Here is a 20,781-nt window from a genome sequence, read left to right as displayed (position 1 = left end):
ACGGTCCTGGTAGTGTGTGTTATATAAACGGTCCCTGACACATGGTTGTCAGGGACGAGGACCCATAATTGAAAGTAGTTTCTAGAATAGCTATGATAATCTGATGCACTCAACCATCTGGTGATGCATGCAATTTTGTTTTTCATTTAATTTCTTTTCCTGCTAGTTACATTGAGGATATGTGTGAAGACTTTATAAACGTGAGCATAAGGCAAGTTGATAACTTGATAATACTTGAAATAGACTACCATTACTAAAGATATACGACTCTGTTTGTTAAAGTTTGTTCTGTGTACAAAAGAACAAAACAAAATGAATCAGCAAACCTAACAAATTGTTTTGAATGTAAAATACTAAATACTCCCTGGGATGAGATTTTGTAGAATAGATTTGTATGAAAATGACAATAGTCTCTGCTTACATGTAATGGGCTAAATCTTGGTTCCACTGGACCAGTATTGATTTTGCACCATTCAGATTGGGCCTTGGCCACATCAATTTTGAGTGAGTGCAGCTGCCGCCAAATCCAAGCCAGATTAAATCTCAGGAAGGGGACGGTATAACACCCGTAACGAATTTAACCAGCAAAATATGATTTGGGTTGGAGTTTTTCGGATTCGAGTTAACGTAAAATCTACCTGGAAAAAGCAAATGCACAAGAATTAAAGTTTATATAGTTATACAACCGAGAAAACAACAAACAACAAGCCTGAGAAGTTGCATTACCCCGAAAGAAACTGTGTTAGTTAATGGAATTTCTGAGTAACCATACAAAACATACAGGTTACCCAACAAAAAAAAAACAGCAAACATTACAAGCAATAAGTTACCAGAAAAAAATCCACATGGACAAGATTGATATCAAAATAAATATTGTCATGCACAACATTTTAAACGAGAGAAAAATAAAAGCTTAAAGGATAGTTTACAAAGACATGATATACTGGCCATCGGAATGTATTGATAATTAGATAATGAGACCAAATGTCAAGGAATGGCAAAATTTCAGGAACATTAACCCCAAACATACATCCATGATTTACATTTTATACAACATTTGACCATTTTAACCCGAATTTAACAGAAAACTCCTGACTACTCTTTAGATATTCAATTACGTTAGCTAAGCAATTAAATTGACAAAACTATGAAGCTAAACTACTTATTCTTGATGGTGACACCAAGCTCGCCTGCAACGATCAATGTAGTAGCCATATCTAAACAAATTCCATGCTCAGCAACACCGGCAAGCCTCAAAATCTCATCACTAGCAACCCTCAAATCCCCGATTTCTTTCTCTAAATATAAATCAATTATATAGTTACCATTATCCGTAACAAAAGGTTCGCCATTTTCACTAATTATCCGTAGCTTAGCAACACACCCTGCATGCACAAACATCTTCTGAAGCCTCTCGAGAGTATATTTCCAACAAAAAGGTACAACCTCAACCGGCATAGCCAACCCACTACCACCTAAATGCTTAACCAATTTCGTTTCATCGACAATTACGACAAATTTCTTGGAAGCACCTTCCACCATTTTCTCTCTTAACAAACACCCACCTCTCCCCTTAACCAAATTCAAATCAGGATCAACCTCATCTGCCCCATCTATCGCAAGATCAAGAACCGGGTAATTATCGAGATCAGATAATGGAATTCCAACCGAAACAGCCTGCTCATGAGTCTTTTTTGACGTAGGAATTCCTACAATGTTCTTGAGCTTTCCTTGTTGCAAAAGCTCCCCAATTCGAGCCACAGCATAACAAGCAGTAGACCCAGTTCCTAACCCTAAAACTGTATCTGATTCGACAAATTCGACAGCTTTGTAGGCTGCGATTTTCTTTAATTCATCTTGGGTTAAAATCAAAGTTGACTGTGAAGATTCCATTTGACAAGATCAACTTTTGGCTTGTTAGTCCCAATAAAATGAGGGTGGGGAATTGCCATAATATCAAGAAATTGAATAAAAATAGAATCTATATGGATATAAAATGGGGGGTGTGTAAAAATAAAATCTTTATGGAAATAAAATGGAGGGTTAGAACAAAAAATCTTTAAGAAAACAAATTGATGGGTATGAATAAAAATTGAACCTTTATGAGTAATGAAGATATCAAGGGTCTAAAATGGGTGCTAATTGCTAAAGGGCTCTAAAATGGGTTGCTAATTGGCAATTGCTAAAGGGCTATAGCAGCATTTAGCAAAAATAAACAAGGGCTGTAGCATTGCAGAGGAGAGGATAAAGATTAGAGTTTTGAGATTTGAAAAAGAGTGGAGGATATAAAAGGAAGCTTTTTAACAATACATGCAATATTACTGTACATGATGTATGTATCAAGGAAGAAGGTATTGTGGGAAAAGAAAGATGTGGAAATGATTACAAATTTGAATGGGTTGTGAGAATATTGGATTGTCAGAATGTGGGAGAGGAGAGAAAAGGGTGGTGGCAGGGTTTTGGATTGCTTGTTATAGATAAAATTGGGTGTTTTTTGTCTGAATATTTTTTGTGTTTGGGCACTTGAATTTATAAGCAAAAATAAGGGAAAAAATTGGCTGGACTAGGGAGGGAGGCCTGGAGGGTAACCAGAAATCTACATATTTAGTTTTATAATAATAATATTGGATTATATTCATAAGTCATAACTTAGCTAGTTAGCTCTAATTAGATAACTAAAAGTATAAACAGTACATAAACAACACCCTTATATAAGAAAAATACAGAAAAATATCAGCATAACACTTCAATTTTTTATAATGTATTGGATTGTTAATGATCATATTTAAAAAAAGTTGAAAATTATTTATATACAATCGTGTTATGATAGATTAAATTAATGTGATTTTGTGACTTACTATATGAAAAGGAAATCAATGGAGAGGTCTCCTTAACTTTATAAGATAGAGAGGTGAACAAGGCATTGGCCTTGCTTTCATTGCTACCATTCTCCGCATATTCCCAACTCACTGGGCTTCTAGATTCCCAACATTTGCTTTAGTAATATCAGATTTTAGCATCCCCTCAACTCATTGATCATACTACTATTGGTTTATGGTTAATTTAATTTGGCTACTTCAGCCATGTTCTCAAGTTCAAGCTAGTGTAACCCAAGCTGATAAATGCATTAATCATTTTGGGGGGGGGGGGGGGGGGGGGGGGGAGGGGGATGCTGGATTTACGGAACCCGGAACAGAAATGATCACCTAAGTCATGGCACACATGAAAAGGTGTGTTAACAAAAAACTATAATCTCTGGATTCTTTGTGCATATAATTTGTCTTTAGAATGGAATTATTAAGTCCAGTGCACCAAAGTCTTGCATGAAGAAATATATGATCCAAACAAAGGAACTCTTAGTTTGAAGAAAGTGCGAAAAGCATGAGAGGTCAATTTAGTACGGGCCGATGGTCTTCAGCTCCCCTTGCCATATTTCAATATTACAAGGCAATTGGGGGGATAAAAGACATATTGTCCGGTATATAAACTCTTAGAAACAGCATTAGATGAATTGATTGATCCTGCTTTTATTATTTTGTAAATGTAAGAGTGATGTTAGCTGAATCAAACACTTGCTAGTAAAAGTATTATGAATCCATGGGTTATTTCTGTTTTTAGGTATACCACGATGTTTATATAAGAGACTAATGTAATTCATGATAAAAGATAAACTATAACTAATAAGTATTGTTGTGAAAGCAATCTCAACCGGATAGGCTTACCAAGAAAACGAATCAAGATTGAAAGAAGTAAAGTGCAAACAGACATTAGGACGAGGAAAATTAGAAGTATCTAGAATTGAAGGCCATAAAGTAGTGTCAAGATTATTACCCTGCAGCACATGTGAAGTCTATAAGCAAGATCAAGAATATTCTTTCAGAATATGGAGATTCTTTTCCTTTGATACCAATTCTCCACCCACAGCATGACAGCCATACAGCATTGATGTACACAAAGAACAATTCTAAATGACATAAACCAAGAGCAGTGCATTTGTCAGATACAAAAGATAATAAAAGATAATTCTTACAAGAAAAGTAATAGCATTGCATAATATGTGTGAGTTATACAACTTAAGCAGCAAGCAATGCATTTGTGACAGTCGGTGTAAGAAATGCATGACTAAAAATTAGCAACAACTTTAACAACTAGTACATATCTATAATTTAATACACACTGCGCCACAGACCTTCAAAAATATATAGATATGTATAGAAATATATATATATATATTCATGCAGCAAATATGATAAGGTCCACAATGATTACTTTAAGGATGACACTGGTAAATGGTAATGACTGGGAATTCAAGTAATCATATATTGCCTAATCAAGTTTCACAAACAATCCAGGTTGTGATGCCTTATTTGATTATTTCTCAGACAAATCCTATGATAATCATAGATGAATAGTGCAGTTTCATAAGAACTAGGATAATACTACTCTTTTATTGGAATTCACTCCTCTCTGTTTATAATTAATTACATTTTCATTTTGTGAGTGTTTTGAGGACTCCAACAGCCGCAGGCCAGTGCCCTGCAGGTGTGTGTTTTAGAACAGCTGGCCTCATATGCCTACACTGAACCGTGATTACCTACTATAATCATTCTCCTAGAGCTCAAATCATATTTCTTACTAATTACTCTCACTTTAACAGAAACTGTATTTCTTTCTCTTTCTTCTTGGCTGTGGAAGGTCTTAACAAGAATCAATGTCTTTCCTAATTTCTAGCATCAAGTTTAACACACAGACTGTAGCCTGTAGGTCTCTACTCCCGAACAGAAGTCTATGAATCTTGCCTGATATATTTTATCTTACTCACTAACTATTCCACAAAATTAAATAATAGTATAATTGGGAGAAACATAGAACAGAACAGAGCTAAACATTTAGAAACACACATAACTTTATATATCCAAGAGCGATAACTAAAGAGAAAAGCACTCACAATCTAGTAATGCTTATTACCAATGTCCCATCCACCCTGATATTTCTTAAATCCCGAAAGCATGTCAGCTTGTTTGTCCTCTTCTCTGCCAAAACAAATGGCTCGATCTCTCCTCTGCCAAAACAAATGGCTCGATCCTTGACAGGGACCCTCTCCTATCCCCCTTGATATTCCACTTCTCCACCTCCCTAAATTTGCTTCTCCTACACCATTCTCAAAACCAAACCAATTTCTTATAACAAAATAATGAAAACAAAATAATCCAATTCAGCACAATCAAACATAAAACATAAGCTCAAACTTAGTTCCATACATCAAACACATTCAAATAACACACTATTACTCGATTATAAATAACCAAAAAAAAAAAATCCAAATTTTAAAGAGCCATTCTGGTGCCAATTGCCATTGAATTCAAAGTTGAATATCAAGAATTGAGAAAACCCAATTCTCAAACATCAAAACAAAGAAACCCCGTTTAGCCATCAAAAAAATCACAAAACTTTACAAGATTAATTCTGGTGACATTACAATCAATATCAAGAATAAAAAAAAACCAATTCACATACATCAAAATAAAGAAACCCCATATACTATTTCACAGAAAGAAACCATTAAAAATTCAACACACACAATGAGAGAGAGAGAGGGAGGGAGAGACCTGAGATATTGTTGGGCTGTGAAGGAAAGGAACAGCTGAAACAGCTGAGCTGCCAAAACTCGAAACAAGCCAAGTGAACAGTGAAAAGGAGAGCACTTCTATATTTTTTCAAACTAAAATATAGTGACAGTGTCCGATAATAAGATAGTACTCCCTCCGGTGGGATTGTTAACTTACACTGTTTGCACGCATTTTGAGGCTTTTATAAAATATAGCAATATAATATTTTTTAAATTTATTTTTTTCCTGAATAAAAGTTTAGACATCAAACTTTTATTCAGAATTTTTTTTATAAAAAAAAACATCATGGAGCTATATTTTATTGAGGCCTTAAAAAGCGTGCCAAAAAGTGATGTTAACAATCCAATGGGACGGAGGGAGTACTATAAATCTTTTTAATCTTAAAATCATTTCCAAAAATCACGATGTTTAGCAACATATATTTAAGGCAGGTAAATAAGTTGGATGTATTTTATTCCGTAAAATTAAGGCCATTTTCATTTGAATAAAATAATATAAATAAGATTTATACGATAAATTAGGTTGACGAAGAATATGTATATATTTTTCGTTTGATCAGTCATTTCATTCCGATCTATTTAAACTAAAAAAATAACTCACATTTTAAAAAATAATGCTCATTTCAGTTATATATTTTATTTACCTTTTTATCGTCAATAATTCAGTGTCACACATTTTTAATGACTACTTTTTTATATATTATTCTTTATTACAAGGAAAGTTGATTACTTGAGTAACTCAAGTTGAGTTCACATGTCATGTTCAGGTAAATTTAAACTACTTCTTTTATGATATAAATCTCTGTTTCAGCAAACCTAGGAAATTAATTAAAATCCAAATTATAAAATCTGGTTGAAATTGAAATCGATCAGTCATTATTTTTTTTCAGCTAAACAAACTCACGTGGTTGATATTTGATAATGACCACTGGACTGATTCTGTAACATTCAAATTGAGCTTCTGCCATATCAAATGCTGAGTGAGTGCAACTGCAGCTACACTGTTATTGCAATGGATATGATGCTGCAATCTAAAATCTAAAATAAACCAACACTTGCTAGTTGCTATGCCTTTTGTGGTGGACACTAATGATAACTAATACTTCAATATGATACTCAAGCTAGGGAAAACCTGATCTGTCAAGGGAGTTCAGAACAGCTACTCTTCTGCATGCCTGAATTACTACATACATCAATTGCTTGGATTACTGCAAGTTGAGACGATTCCGCTAATTATACTTATTCAGCTTGCTGGTTTATTTCTGCGAGTCTAAACAAAACCTTCACCTGTATTACTTGAAGGGTGGTTCATGAAAAATGTCTACTTGCTCAGAGGTTTGAAACTTAATTGGATGCATCTAATCCAATTAAGTTTCTACCAGTAAAATATCAAACTATCAGAAGGTACTTTGGTAGTTCAGATGTTCCTAGGTCTACAATTAACTAAAACTGGCTAGGATAGGATGTACAATGTCTGCTTCGTTACATCTTCTAAGACTTAGCCGCACAGAATGGAGCGGATCCATCACATAGAACATATAGCACAAAAGCCACACTACACAATAGAATATCACAAGACTAACTGCAATATAACCATTTCCACTACTAACATACAGATCTGATGCCAGCTGATGCCTTCGACCAGAAAGACTCTGCTCAAGAAATATCATAAAACCTACCACGACAACCGTTTTCAATTCTACTTACAATACAATCCTAACTTATGCACTCAATCGGAAAAAAACCTATGCTTAAAGAGAAAAAGGCTGATTAACAACCAACAGGTATCCATTGGTGATAATGAAAACAACAAGTTTTATTATCGATAATAAAGTTGTATTAGTTGAACAAATTAATGAGCAACATACAAAACATACAGGTTAACCAGTAACCAAAGTTAAAAACAAACATACAGGTTAACTCCAAGCATATGCTACAGGCAATAGTTAACAGAAACAATCCACATGAAGACAAGATTGAAGAATTACTTATTGTCATGCACAACATTCCAACCGCGAAAAATAATAAAAGATTAAAGATAACTATTACGAAGCCATGATATGTTTGGAAATGAAATGTATTAATAATTAGATGATGAGACAAAAATGTCAAGAATTTGCAAAACTTTCGGAACATCATCCCCAATCACATATCCAAGATTGTATCTGATACAACAATTGACTCATTGTAGCCCAAATTTAACAGGGCAATCCCTACCACCCTTCCATAGATATACTAATACGTTAGCTAAGCAAATTGATAGATAAGCCTCTAAAAGCTAAACTACTTATTCTTGACCGTAACACCAAGCTCACCTGCAACAATCAATGTCGTAGCCATATCCAAAAACATTCCATGCTCAACAACACCAGCAAGCCTCAAAATTTCATCACTAGCAACCTTCAAATCCCCAATATCTTTCTCAAAATACAAATCAATTATATAATTCCCATTATCCGTAACAAAAGGTTCACCATTTTCAATAAACCTCCGCAGCTTAGCAACACACCCTGCATCCATAAACATCATTTGAAGCCTCTCGAGAGTAAATTTCCAACAAAAGGGCACAATCTCAACCGGCATAGCCAATCCACTCCCACCTATATGCTTAACCAATTTTGTTTCATCGACAATTACAACAAATTTCTTGCAAGCACCTTCCACCATTTTCTCCCTCAACAAAGACCCACCTCTCCCCTTAACCAAATTTAAATAAGGATCAACCTCATCTGCCCCGTCTATCGCGAGATCAAGAACCGGGTAATTATCAAGATCAGACAAGGGAATTCCCACCGAAACAGCCTGCTCATGAGTCTTTTTCGACGTAGGTATTCCTACAATGTTCTTGAGCTTGCCTTGTTGCAAAAGCTCCCCAATTCGAGCCACAGCATGACAAGCTGTAGACCCGGTTCCTAACCCCAAAACCATACCCGATTCGACAAATTCCACAGCTTTGTAAGCTGCAATCTTCTTCAATTCATCTTGGGTCAAAATCACTGGTGATTGTGGAGAAGCCATTTGACAAGAATCAACTTTTGGCTTGTTAGTCCCAATAAAACGAGGGTGTGCAAGAGCCATGTTATCAAGAAAATCAATAAAGATTGAATCTTTACGCAAACAAAATCAAGGGTGTGTATAAAAACCGAATCTTTAAGAAAATTAATTGATGGGTATAACTAAAAATCAAATCTTTATGAAAATGAATTGATGGGGATGAATAAAAATTGAATCTTTATGAATAAAGATGATTTGGGAGTCCAAAAATGAGTGCTAATTGCTCAAGGGCTATAGCATTGCAGAGGGGGGATAGAGATTAGGGTTTTGAGAATCAAAAAAGAGGGGAGGATAGTAAAAGAGGAAGCTTTTTCAACAATGAAGAAAGAAGCTTTTGTGGGAAAAGAGAGATATGGGAAAGATTGCAAATTGAATTAGTGGTGAGAGGATTGGATTGAGAGAAATGGGTGATGGTAGGGTTTTGGATTGTTAGGTTATTGAAAAACTTGGGACTTCTCTTGTGTGCATATTTTTGGTGTTTGGGCACTTCAATTTATAAAAGAAGATTGGTGGGATAGGAACCCAAGAGGAAACCGGTAACCGGAAATTACAGAGGTTATATGCCTCCGACAAATTTTGAGTATTTATAAGGAATTTAAATCTTTATTTTTGAAGTAACATATATGATGATTCGATATCTTTAAACATAAAAAGCTAAACAAATCTCCAATTTTGAAATATAGAATATTAAACGTCATTTGAAATGTGTAACTCAAATAAAATTCAAATTGAACTTTTTTATATATTTATAATGTTATTTTATCAAATACAAAATTTTAAATGAAAATCAAATTCTAACTTTTTATAGATGGATAATGTCATTTGATACAGAATTTCAAATAAATTTACGAGTTATTTCTTGTATTTAGTTGTGTGTAAATATTACTACTCCCTCGGCCCCTGAGCATATATATTGAGAGACGGTAATGCTATTTTAATATTTCTGCAAAATATAATTTTATGATTTAGTAAATTTGTTGTTTCTAAATAAAATTTGTCATTAAAAATTTTATTCATTAAAAAGTAAAAATATATAAAATAAACTAGAATTTATTCATGAAAAAAATAAAAAATATATAAAATTAAATGAAAGGGCGGAAAATATAAATTATTGTTGCTTTGGAACTTGTAGTGTGTAAGAAAAGAATCATAAGAGAGGTCATTGTCTCTGTTTGAGACAAGGCATGGGCCTTGCTTAACATAGCCCCCATTCTCCGCATATTCCCAATTCACTGGGTGTCTAGATTCCTTTCATTTGCATTTAATTATATCAGCATTTTGTCCTCCACTCAACTCATTCATTAGGTCCTACCTTTTCCGTCTCAAATTAAATTTATGTGGCCCGTTAAATTTTACTTTAAAAAAGTTATTATTCTCGTATGAAATTTTTCTAAACGAGTAATGTAGAGTTAATTTTTCATTTCAAAAAAAAAATTGTTGAGTTAATTTTTGATTTCACTGAAGTATATATAAAAAAGTTCACCAAAAACAATTACTAATATTAAGAATTTTTTACATACAATTCTTTTTTAAAAAAATAATAATTCAATAAATAACAGTCATACGACATCTACAAGAACGACAGAGTCGAACAAACATAGAATAGATTAACATAGAATAGATTAACACGTCTGTCTTCGTACTTAAGATGAGACAAATAAGCGGTGTTGAAATTGACGATGGTCTATTTATAGATCCTTACTCTGTGTTCACTACCTTTTTCAAAAAATCCGTTTGAGCTATCAACCACAAATGTAATTACCGTAAGACTTTTATCGAAATCCAAACCAACTTTGACAAAAGAAGGAGAGAAAAATCACACGCTCTCACTAGGGAGAGAGATCAAAATAACACACGAGAGAAAATTCAACTGCATACTAAGATGATTAGATCTGCACCACGAAACTACACTAGAAGATGATCAATCCACTCACAAATTCAAAAATCCATCTGAAAGCGAATAAGAGCGAAAATGAAAAGTTTCGATGATATAGATCTAAGATAACTTTGCCCAAAGAGGGAGTTTTATTGAGAAAATCAATGAAACAAATAAGAGCAAACAAAGAACAAGTAATTAAACGGAAGGATTTGGGGCTTTCCAACGAAAAATCGGTGAAAGCCCCGTCGGGATGTGAAAAGAGCGAGGCGGCTAAAGAAAAGAGAGAAGAAATTTGGTGCAAAATATCACATGAACATGTATAATAAATTAATTATAGCCTCCACGAGTGTTTATTTGTCGGCGTTTATTATAAATTAAAGTTTCTTTTGATGTTTGGCATTGTTAGAGCATCTTCGACCATACGAATTAAAAAGAGTTTTTCAATATTTATGGGAAATTATTATAAATTTCATTATCAAATTTCATCAAAAATATTTTATTTTTATAATATAAAATATTAAATAGTTATCTAATTTTTAGGCCCTTCTCTGACAACACTAACAGTTTTCATCAAAACTTCGGGACAATCCCACCGTTTAATTATCACTTGAAACTAGCCACCTTAGAATTGACCAAATATGAGTCGTGGTTTGGACCCATAATGCTCAGCCTGCACTTTGGTTGACATTAATTCTAAAAATTCAGCTGAATTAAAAGAAAATTTGGAATCAGAATACTATCAGATTACAGTCAAACAATTTGAAGGTCCTTTAGACACGCCATCCTCAAAAGTGTTTTTCAGTTAAGAATTTTAATTATGGACAAACGAAATTGTTCAGGATTACAAATGTGAGTCTTGATATTTTTCAGAAATATATTTTTTTAACAACTTAGGATATTTATATTAGTATATTAATTTTTAAGTTAAATAATTTATTTTATATTTATCTGAATATTAATTATATAAACTTTTATTATGTTATAACTAAAAATAAATTAATTATAACAACTTTTGTTTCACATCATATTTCTTTGCTTTGTCATTTATCACTCTAAAAGCCACCTTTTTTTTTAAGTACTCTAAAAGCCACCTTAGAATCATTTTGACCAAAGACGAGTCCTTCGTTCTGACCCGTGATATATACGTCTCCAACACTTTCGTTCGTTGACAATTAAATTTGAAATTCAGCTCAATCGAAAGAAAACTTGGAATCAGATTACAGTCAAGCAATTTGAAGCACGGACTTCAAACACGTTTAACACAAGGGGGAAAGGGTGCAATTTAGGCGCATACTATGATCTTAAGTTTGGTTGAACTAAGAGGAATTTAAATTTACGATTTATGATTTAACGTATTTAATATGATTATAAGTTGGGAGTTTAAAATGTTTGTGTACTTAATTTTGATTTATTAATAATTTATAAGGATTTAAAAATATAACAAAAATATAACAAAAATAAAAATAATTTATGGATAATTTATGATTTATGAGTAATTTTATAAAAATAAATTACTGAAAATATCATCTAAAACTAATTTTTTATTTTAAATCAGTTTCTGACTTATATTTTTTTTAAAATTAATTTTTAATATATTATACAAACAATATTTTTCAATTTAAAATTAGAAATCGTTGTAAGCTGACTTCAGCTCTAAACAAAGAGGTTCGAAATGATTTGTTCGATTAACTTTTATCTACTTGCTTCAACTTATTAAAATGTGATGATATTTATTTTTGCTGTATTAATTTTTATACTTAAGGTAGATAACATTCTAATAATCTATCTATTCCAAATGATAAGTAAAGTTAATTTTGCGTGCAAATAGTACATTCGAAATGAGATTTTCGCCCTTATTAAAAAGAAAAGAAATTAGATATTGGACCTTCAAAAAAAGGAAAAAAGATTAGATATCCGACATGTTCAGGGCCGTAGTTTATAGCCCATTAGAAAGAGCCTGGGTTAACTTTCCTGTGGGCTTGAATAGGGAAACATTTAGTTAGTGGGGTACCTGTGTGTGGTCCAAAGCTCGTGTTGGGCTGACCCAATCCCATCCCCTGCCGGTCATAGTCTTCTGTCATAATCATCCCAATTTTAAGTTTATGAAACATATTAAAATAGTAATGCTACATATTTTAGTTTCTTTTCCGATTGACGTGATGAAGGGGCGGCTGATCTTAATGAAAAATATTTTCAATTATTTTTGTCAAATTCTAGTTGACGATGTTGGATAGGTTTAACTTATATTAGTGATAATTGGATTTCCTGTATGCACATAAACTATCCAACTCAGTCGTTTGTTTAATCAGACGATTGAAAAGAAATTCTAGTCAAGGGATAAGATCCGCAGAAGAAGAGAGAGAAAAAAAGAAGAAACTGTTGGAAAATGTGGGTTTTTCACCTCATATTGTTATGTCGATTTTGAGTCACATATTTGAGAAATAATTGTTGTGTGCGCACAACGAGTGACGCTTAGATAGCGTTCTTTTTCTAGACATTTTTCCAAGGCATTTTGAATGAGATAAATTAAAAGTATCCAAAGTTGGTCTCTTGGAAATGAAAAAATAGGAATGTGTTAGAAGTCCCACATTGACATTGCAAAGGAGAATATCTGATTTTATATAGCAAAACATTCATGGAGTACTCACATGTGTTGTCAATATATTGCTCCAACACCCACGGTGCGCGTGCAGGGGAGAAATCTAGATTTACATAAATCACTTGCTTAAACTTGAAATTTTCTCAGTTTGAAGAGAGTTGAGCAGGGTCTTTCTTTGAAAATTAGTCCCAGCCTCTCTGCAGAGTCAGGTGAGGACAGTAGGACACCTCTCAAAGTTTCAAAATAATAGGAGTATGTCACTCAGAAGAAATAGAAACACAGACACATGATATGTTTTCTGTTGCTTCGTGTTTGGAAGTTATTTCCCATACTTATATACTCCTATTTGCACATATTTTAATGTCAAAAGTCTGAGATTTAAGGGCAGGATGAAGTGTACTCTCCTGAGCCTCAGTTTAGTACGTGCACAGTGTAAAGTTTCAAATAGTGACATGTTTTTCAAAATTTAACCAGACAGCTATCTTACCAGGATAAAAAAGCAAAAAATTCAAGACAGCTGTGGTATGATTCGGAAGAATGATACTGTATGAGCATGTAACGTAGGGTTTAGCTGCGAACTGCAAACAGGAAACAGGTAAGTGTAGAAGTAGACACTACACGAAAACAAGGCTAATAAGTTCGATTAAAATTTGATCCTACTTTACATGAAAACATGCATGGTATTTAATTTAATCATTTATAATAGGTATATATCAGATTCTGAGCCCTATGTTAACAGCATATATTCAGTGGAAAAAAACATTGGAACAGTTTGATCTTAAGTTTTTGATGTATATACAGGGGTGCTACAATATCATTCGGTGGAAAATTGTCTAACTTTAAATTCTTCACGTTCAACGCTTTTTTTTCGTGTCGCATATGTTAACAGCATACAAGTGTTGCACAGTTTGATCTTAAGTTTTTGATGTATACACAGGGGTGCTACAGTATCATCTAGCGGAAAATTGTCTAACTCTAAATTCTTCACGTTCAACGTTTTTTTTTTCGTGTCGTATATATGTTACTAACATACATATGTTCTGGACTATCTTTATAATATGGCTAGTTGAAAAATAAAAGTTAATAAAGCGGGGGTTATATTTTAGAAAAATATAACATATTTCGATGTATAGAGTATTTAAGAAAAATTATCATCAGCATGTTGAAGGAGGAGGGAGGTCTATAGTGAAATGGGCAAATGGCAAAATTTAGGGCGTGTTTGGCTAACAAATAAAAGCACTTTTTTTTAACAATAAGTAAGCTTTTGGTTTTCTTGACCATTTGTATAAAGAATTCAGATGCCCTTATAAAAACCTAAAATTCTAGCTTTTCTTTCAAGACTTCTACTTATTTTCTAAACACTTTAATAACTTATAATTCTTAATTTCTCACATCTATTCCAATTTTTTATTTTAAGCAAGAAGTCGTTTTGCTTAAGCTCATCCAAAAGACCCCTTAAATTAACTGGAAAATTTGAAATAGAATTGACAAACGATATGACAACACAAAAAACTTAACATAGAGCTCAGATTTTACAGAACACTTACCCTTTCGGTCCCACAACGGTGGGAGTGATGAAAACAAGCTACTCAATCTCTATATGTAGCCAGCTATGGCTTTTGCTGCAGTATCTTTCAGGTCCTCTGGCTTCAGAGTTTCAATAGTATTTTTTATCTCTCTCTCTGTCTCTCTCTTTCTCTCTCACTTCATGCTGCATGTGAACAAGGACGACCTTGCCAGTGGAGCTTCAAACGAAACAAACCAAGATGGCAAAAAACAACTAAATCTCAAATTTTGATTTTGGTTGTGAACTTATTTGGTAATTACAGGAACCAGATTGTTGAGAAGCAACTCTTTTAGTTAGGGTTGGGGAGTCGGCAGAATAACTAAATATGAAACAAACTAGCTAGTAGGTTAAACATGCATGAAAGCTGTTGAGAAAGGTGATATATGTGGGTACTTGTCATGAGAACAAGAACTTGTAGTACATGTGTTTTTACTGTATGATTAGCTCCAGTTTCTAACTAGGGTTTCAATAGGAAGGAAAACTTTGTAGTCTTCAAGTGCTTGAATGTTTCTTTGACCCGGATTTGTTTTCAGAATTTTGTTCACGATGCATACTCAATTTCACTAGCTAATCATGTCTCACCAACATATATACTACTCCCTCCATCTGTCCCGGACAGCACTTTATTATGAGATTATTATAAAATATAGTTTTTTAATATTTTTTTAAATTTTGATTATGGAATAAAAGTTTAGACATCAAATTTTTATTCAAAAAAAAAAAAAATTTTAGAAAAATATTATAAAACTATATTTTAAAGGAGTTTTAAAATGCGTGTCAGAAAAAAACGTATATATTTAATTGGGACATAAAAGTAGATTTTAATATTATTTCTGAAAAGAAATTCATATTAGGTTCTGCTTCAAACCCTAACTGATACCGGAAAAGGTACTCAATGATTTCAAGTATCTAGGTTTAATGACCCAATAAACAAATGTTAAAAGATAATTTGTGGCACGTATCTGTAAGATCTTGTACTCTTATAGGTAATTATAATAATTATTTGTAATTAAATGATAACAAGATTCGACAAGGGTTGTTAAAATTAATTATGATTGATAATGAAACAATGATTTATAACGGAATAAGGTTTATAATTTAGGACTTGGACTGAGATTAATTGGGAATTTCAGATTTATTCGTAAGATTGAAGAAACATCAAACAAAGACGTGATTCTTGAAAAATAGGTCCCTTCACCATCACCATAGGTTTCTCATTCCAAGATTTCACCATAATGGACCACTGCATATGTGGTATTGATATTGTCGATATCAATTATAAACATGACGAGACTTATTGTGATTTTAGTTAACGGAATACTGAGAAAACTTCTGTTTTCGCATATTTTTTTGTAAAATATTGATTTTTCTTTAAACAATTTTTTTTACCGACAATTATTATTATTAACAATATCAATAATTCTGAAGCATTACATATGTCTCAGAAACCCTGAACACAAGGAACAGAGAAGGGTCAAGGGTGTATTTGAATCACACAGGCCAGCTAGATGAGTAGTGTATTATTGTGGAATATACAAAAGTAGCCCAATCCCATGATAAATAAACCACTAGCATTATTTGGGAGAACTCTTCTCATCACTTGTCACTTGTCAGTGTTACAAACAGCTAATTTATCTCCCTTGCATTTCCATGTCCCCGCTTTTCTTTTCTTCTCCACATCCATCATCTCTATATATTCGCCTCCCCTATGTCTTGCTATTCTGTTTATTTTAAGTGTATGATTTAGTTAAAATGTTCTTGATGTGCATGTTAATTTGCTGCTGCATGAATACTAGTGTGTATAATGTTACTAGGGAGCTTTCTTCAGTCCAGTCCGAGGTGGTTCGAGGGCTGATTACACAACTGCTGGCTCGTTTGTTCACGAACTCGTCGCAAATTTATTATAAGGTCTAAGATGAGTTTCTGATCGAACGATGCAGGGGTTGTGTTCAGTTATTGCCGTCGCGTCTTGGACTGAAGGGAGCTCCCAATATATACATAGCTATTGTATTCCCTCTGGTTCATTATTCAGGGCGTTTGACTTTTTAGTAACTTTAGGTGCTTTGACCGTATAGCAAATATTAATATTTTTGTAACTTTAGCTGTATAATTAGTATCAGAAGCCTTGTTGATAGCTTGAAAATGGAGATTATCAGCTTTCAATAATTAGGGGAATTATCAGTTTCTTATAATTTATTGCTATATGTTTACTAGCTGGTAATTTTTGTAGAAGGTGACCTGTGGGGATTAATATATATTGTTGTGCCGATTTAGTTTATTTAAATTGCAGGCTGTGGAACTAGGGTTTCTGATTCTGCAAGATGGATTCGATGCGGCTTGAGTTGATTCATAATTCTCTGCAATGCCGGAGCTGGATTCCCTACAGCTAGCAGCACTCCCCTTCCTTTATCTTTTGCATGCTTACTTGTATTTCAGTTAATAAAAGCTGCCTCTTTAATGTGTGACAAATCTCAAATTTTAAAAAAAATTCATCTTTTATACTCCCTCCGTCCTAAAATACTCCCTCCATCCTAAAATAAGTGTCACTTTGACTCTGGTCGAATAGTCATGTCATATTAAACTCAGGTTGATCGGTTTCGATTCTGTTTCTTTTATGAAGCTGTTTTCCGATGTATAATGTGATACTAAAGTATTGCTTGCTATAAGAACTTTTGTTATTATTAGCATATGTTAATATCTCTGCAATCAAATTTGTATAAATCATTAATTAAAATTAATTGATGTAGGAATTTTTTAGCATTCGTATAATTTGTTATTAGCATTCGTTAGTATTTCTTCATTCAAATTTGTATACAGCATTTAAAATCAATTGTATGAACTTTTGTTATTAGCACCCGTTAACATTTCTTCAATCAAATTTACAAAACACTTGAAATCAAATCTTAGATATTTCACTGATTTTACCGGACATATAAGCGAAGGTAATGAGAATATGAAAGACTTAAAATCAAGACCTCTCCTGATTATCACCATTCCAACACTTTTTTATTCTCAACAATCGATCAATAGAAAAACCCGGTTGGGCAAAAATCAAGTCTCTAGTATCCTTCACAAGTATTTACAGTGTCATGTTCATAAAATTCAATGCAACCACGAACGCCGAATGCGAAACACAGATCATCAAAAGAGCTAAAACACCCAAGGCCAAGCTGGGCCTGGTCCGCATCAACAAATTCTGCAAAAACCCTAGTGCTTCACTCACATCCAGCTTATAGCTCTCTTGATAATATTGCTTCTCCCACTCCATCCAATCCGTTGGCAGCTCTTCGCTCTTCTCACTCGACATGATATCATGAATCCGCATTCTCAAAACAATCATATTCTCATCCACCATGTTGCCCTTGTACTTTTTGTCTTCTTGATTATCTCTTTTAACCGCCATGATAGCTGGTCGTCTCTGATAAGTGATTGTTCTTGCACTCCTCGTCTTCGTGGAAAATAATAAACGCGGAGGCGGGAGTGTTGATGGAATGAATGAAGATGTTTGCATTTCGAATTTTGGTGTAATTGATTTTCTGGTTGATTAAGCAGGAGGAATTAATGAGGTATGTTGCGTGCTTATGAACTTTGATAAGTATCACTTGGTATTTATATAGAGCTATGTTTAATTAGCTTGAGAAGTAGTCGTTATAAAGACGTTAATCTGGACAATATTCGAGAAGGTCGTCAAGTTGACTTGCTATAAAATTAAAGCTAATAAGATATGTAATGACACAATTTAGATTTTGCATGTTTTTAGGAACAATTCGCAAAAGATCTGATGATTAGTTCATAACTTTGAATTATTTTTATTTTTCACTTATAATAAATTACACGACAGCTTTTTGACACAATTTTTTTATTAATTAGATAGAAGGAAATTAGGATTGAAAAAATTATGTTGGCAATATTATTTTTAAATACAAAATTTAATTTTTTTTGTATACTTTACTAACTGTTCTATATTATTTATAAATATTCTAAATAATGATTTTGAATTATTTATACCATCGTAACTTATAGCAGTATTTAAGAAATCAGAAATCGTAACTAATCTGTCGATCTAATTTTTATTGGAATTTTTTTTCAAAAATCAAGGATTTTTAGTTAAATCGAAATGTAATCATAAATCGGTAAATTATATTTTAAAGATAAATTCAAAATTATTCAATAAATTAGAGATTTTCAGAATACTGGTAATATCTGAATATTATTTGATTACATATAATAGAAATATAAATTTTATGATATTATGCAGAAATTACTTTGCATTTGAGATAAAAGTGCAAGCTCATGGCTCTTGTTCTAGATGATCACATGCAAATTGTAGCAAGTTCCAGTCAGTTTGGATTTCAATATACGGCTTCATCGTGATGACTGACGAATAGCATACTATTCGACTAGGCTTTCATTTTAAAATATTGTATTTTCTGTGAAAGATCATCAAGCTTGGTGATCAAATTGCACTGGAGTCAACTTTCCACAGTTCAAATGTTTAGAAGAATATTGACAGAATATCAAGACCTCTAGATGTTTTGAAACTTTTTACTTGTATACTAGTACTCCATTTTACACTCCTACCTTTTCTATGCCATGGACAGTTGATATGAATTTTTATTTTATTTCAGGATATTATTGTATTCTAGAAATGTAGTAAAGTGTAAAGGTCGATTGTTTTCTTATATTAACTGTCACTATATTATATAAAACAGACTGCGAAAATTATAATATGTATAGTTAAGATGTTTTATCTTAGAATTTGTGATTCACTGTAATATATAAAGTACGCATCTATATTGATTCGAGAAAATAAGTATCCAACTAAATAAAATATAATTAAGATTTTTTTAGAGAAATTCTTGATGGTACACTCATAGAATTGACTTTTCTCAATGGTATCATCGCATTTTTGACTTCTACAAGTAGTACCCTCGTACTTTTAATTTACTCTCTATGGTACACTCGTGTACTTTTGATCTACTCTCTGTTGATTTCAGACTGTAAAACAAATTGTATATATGAAATCCTTACGAAAACTTATATAAAATATACCCTTAAATCATGTAAAACAGAGTTAAAATGAGTGAGATATTAATGACAAAGTTTGGTTATGAAGGGACCGTTTGGGTGAGTTTAAAATAAGTGCTTCTTGTTTAAAATAATAAAATAGAGTAAAAGTTAGAAGCAAAGTTAAGACTTATAAGTAATTAAAGTGTTTAGGAAATAAGTAAAAGTCCTAAAACAAAAGCTAGCATTCCTAGCTTTTAATAAGTGCTTCTTGACTTTTTACATAAACGGTATAAATGAGTGCTTCTAACTTATAAACCAGAAGTTGGGCTTAAAAGCCGTAAACAAACACCCTCCAAGTTTGAATATATCTCATACATTTTGACTCTGTTTTACATGATTTAAGGGTCTATTTTATGTAATTTTTCGCAAAGATTTCAAATATACAATTTGTTTTACAGTTTGAAATCAATAGAGAGTAAATTAAAAGTACACGAGGGTACCATAAAGAGTAAATTAAAAGTACGAGCGTACCATCCATTGAGAAAAACCAATTCTACGAAGGTACCATCAAGAATTTCCCGTTTTTTTATTAGTGATGTTTAAAATTGTTGTGACACTAGAAAATTTAAGTGATTTTGTAGATTTTAGATGACTATTTTACAATGTTTTTGATATCTGTATGTCTTAAGATATAATATAAAAAATAATATTTTTGTTAAGGTTCGATATAACGAGAGTTTCGTACAAATATTTAATAACAGTTCTTTTTAAAAAATATGGGTGTACAACTTTTCCAAAAGGAGGTTTTATGAAGACTAAACCGAGGTAAAAGTTATTAATAATCGATAAATATTTGTATGATATGATGGAGGATTTAAAATTTACCGCGAATTGACAATAAAAATCTACACAATCGCCCATATATAAAAGCTGTACTTTTTTTATGAATATGAGGGCGCATTGTGTTATTTTATAAAAATATTTGAAAACAAACGATTATTTGGATCCTAAACGAATTTTAGTTTTACTGATGAAACTAATCA

General features: G+C 32.6%; 1 protein-coding gene and 1 pseudogene across 1 annotated transcript; both read right to left on the bottom strand.

The window, feature by feature from the left end:
* Positions 1-649: 649 nt before the first annotated feature.
* On the bottom strand, positions 650-3,818 carry LOC108197544 (probable ribose-5-phosphate isomerase 2; annotated as a pseudogene).
* Positions 3,819-7,690: 3,872 nt separating this feature from the next.
* LOC108197286 (probable ribose-5-phosphate isomerase 2) lies at positions 7,691-9,169 on the bottom strand. Its single transcript, XM_017364864.2, has one exon. The coding sequence runs from the start codon at positions 8,705-8,707 to the stop codon at positions 7,913-7,915; it is 795 nt and encodes a 264-aa protein (XP_017220353.1). The 5' UTR covers positions 8,708-9,169; the 3' UTR covers positions 7,691-7,912.
* Between the last annotated feature and the right edge of the window lie 11,612 nt (positions 9,170-20,781).

Source organism: Daucus carota, chromosome 8 (assembly GCF_001625215.2).
Source record: "Daucus carota subsp. sativus chromosome 8, DH1 v3.0, whole genome shotgun sequence".
In the NCBI taxonomy this organism is placed as follows: domain Eukaryota; kingdom Viridiplantae; phylum Streptophyta; class Magnoliopsida; order Apiales; family Apiaceae; genus Daucus; species Daucus carota.
The sequence above is the reverse complement of the archived record's forward strand: the minus strand, read 5'-3'. Positions and strand labels throughout refer to the sequence as shown.

Bases quoted from the DNA above. Each gene is read 5' to 3' on its own strand.
- LOC108197286 (XM_017364864.2), bottom strand. From the start codon at position 8,707: ATGGCTCTTGCACACCCTCGTTTTATTGGGACTAACAAGCCAAAAGTT.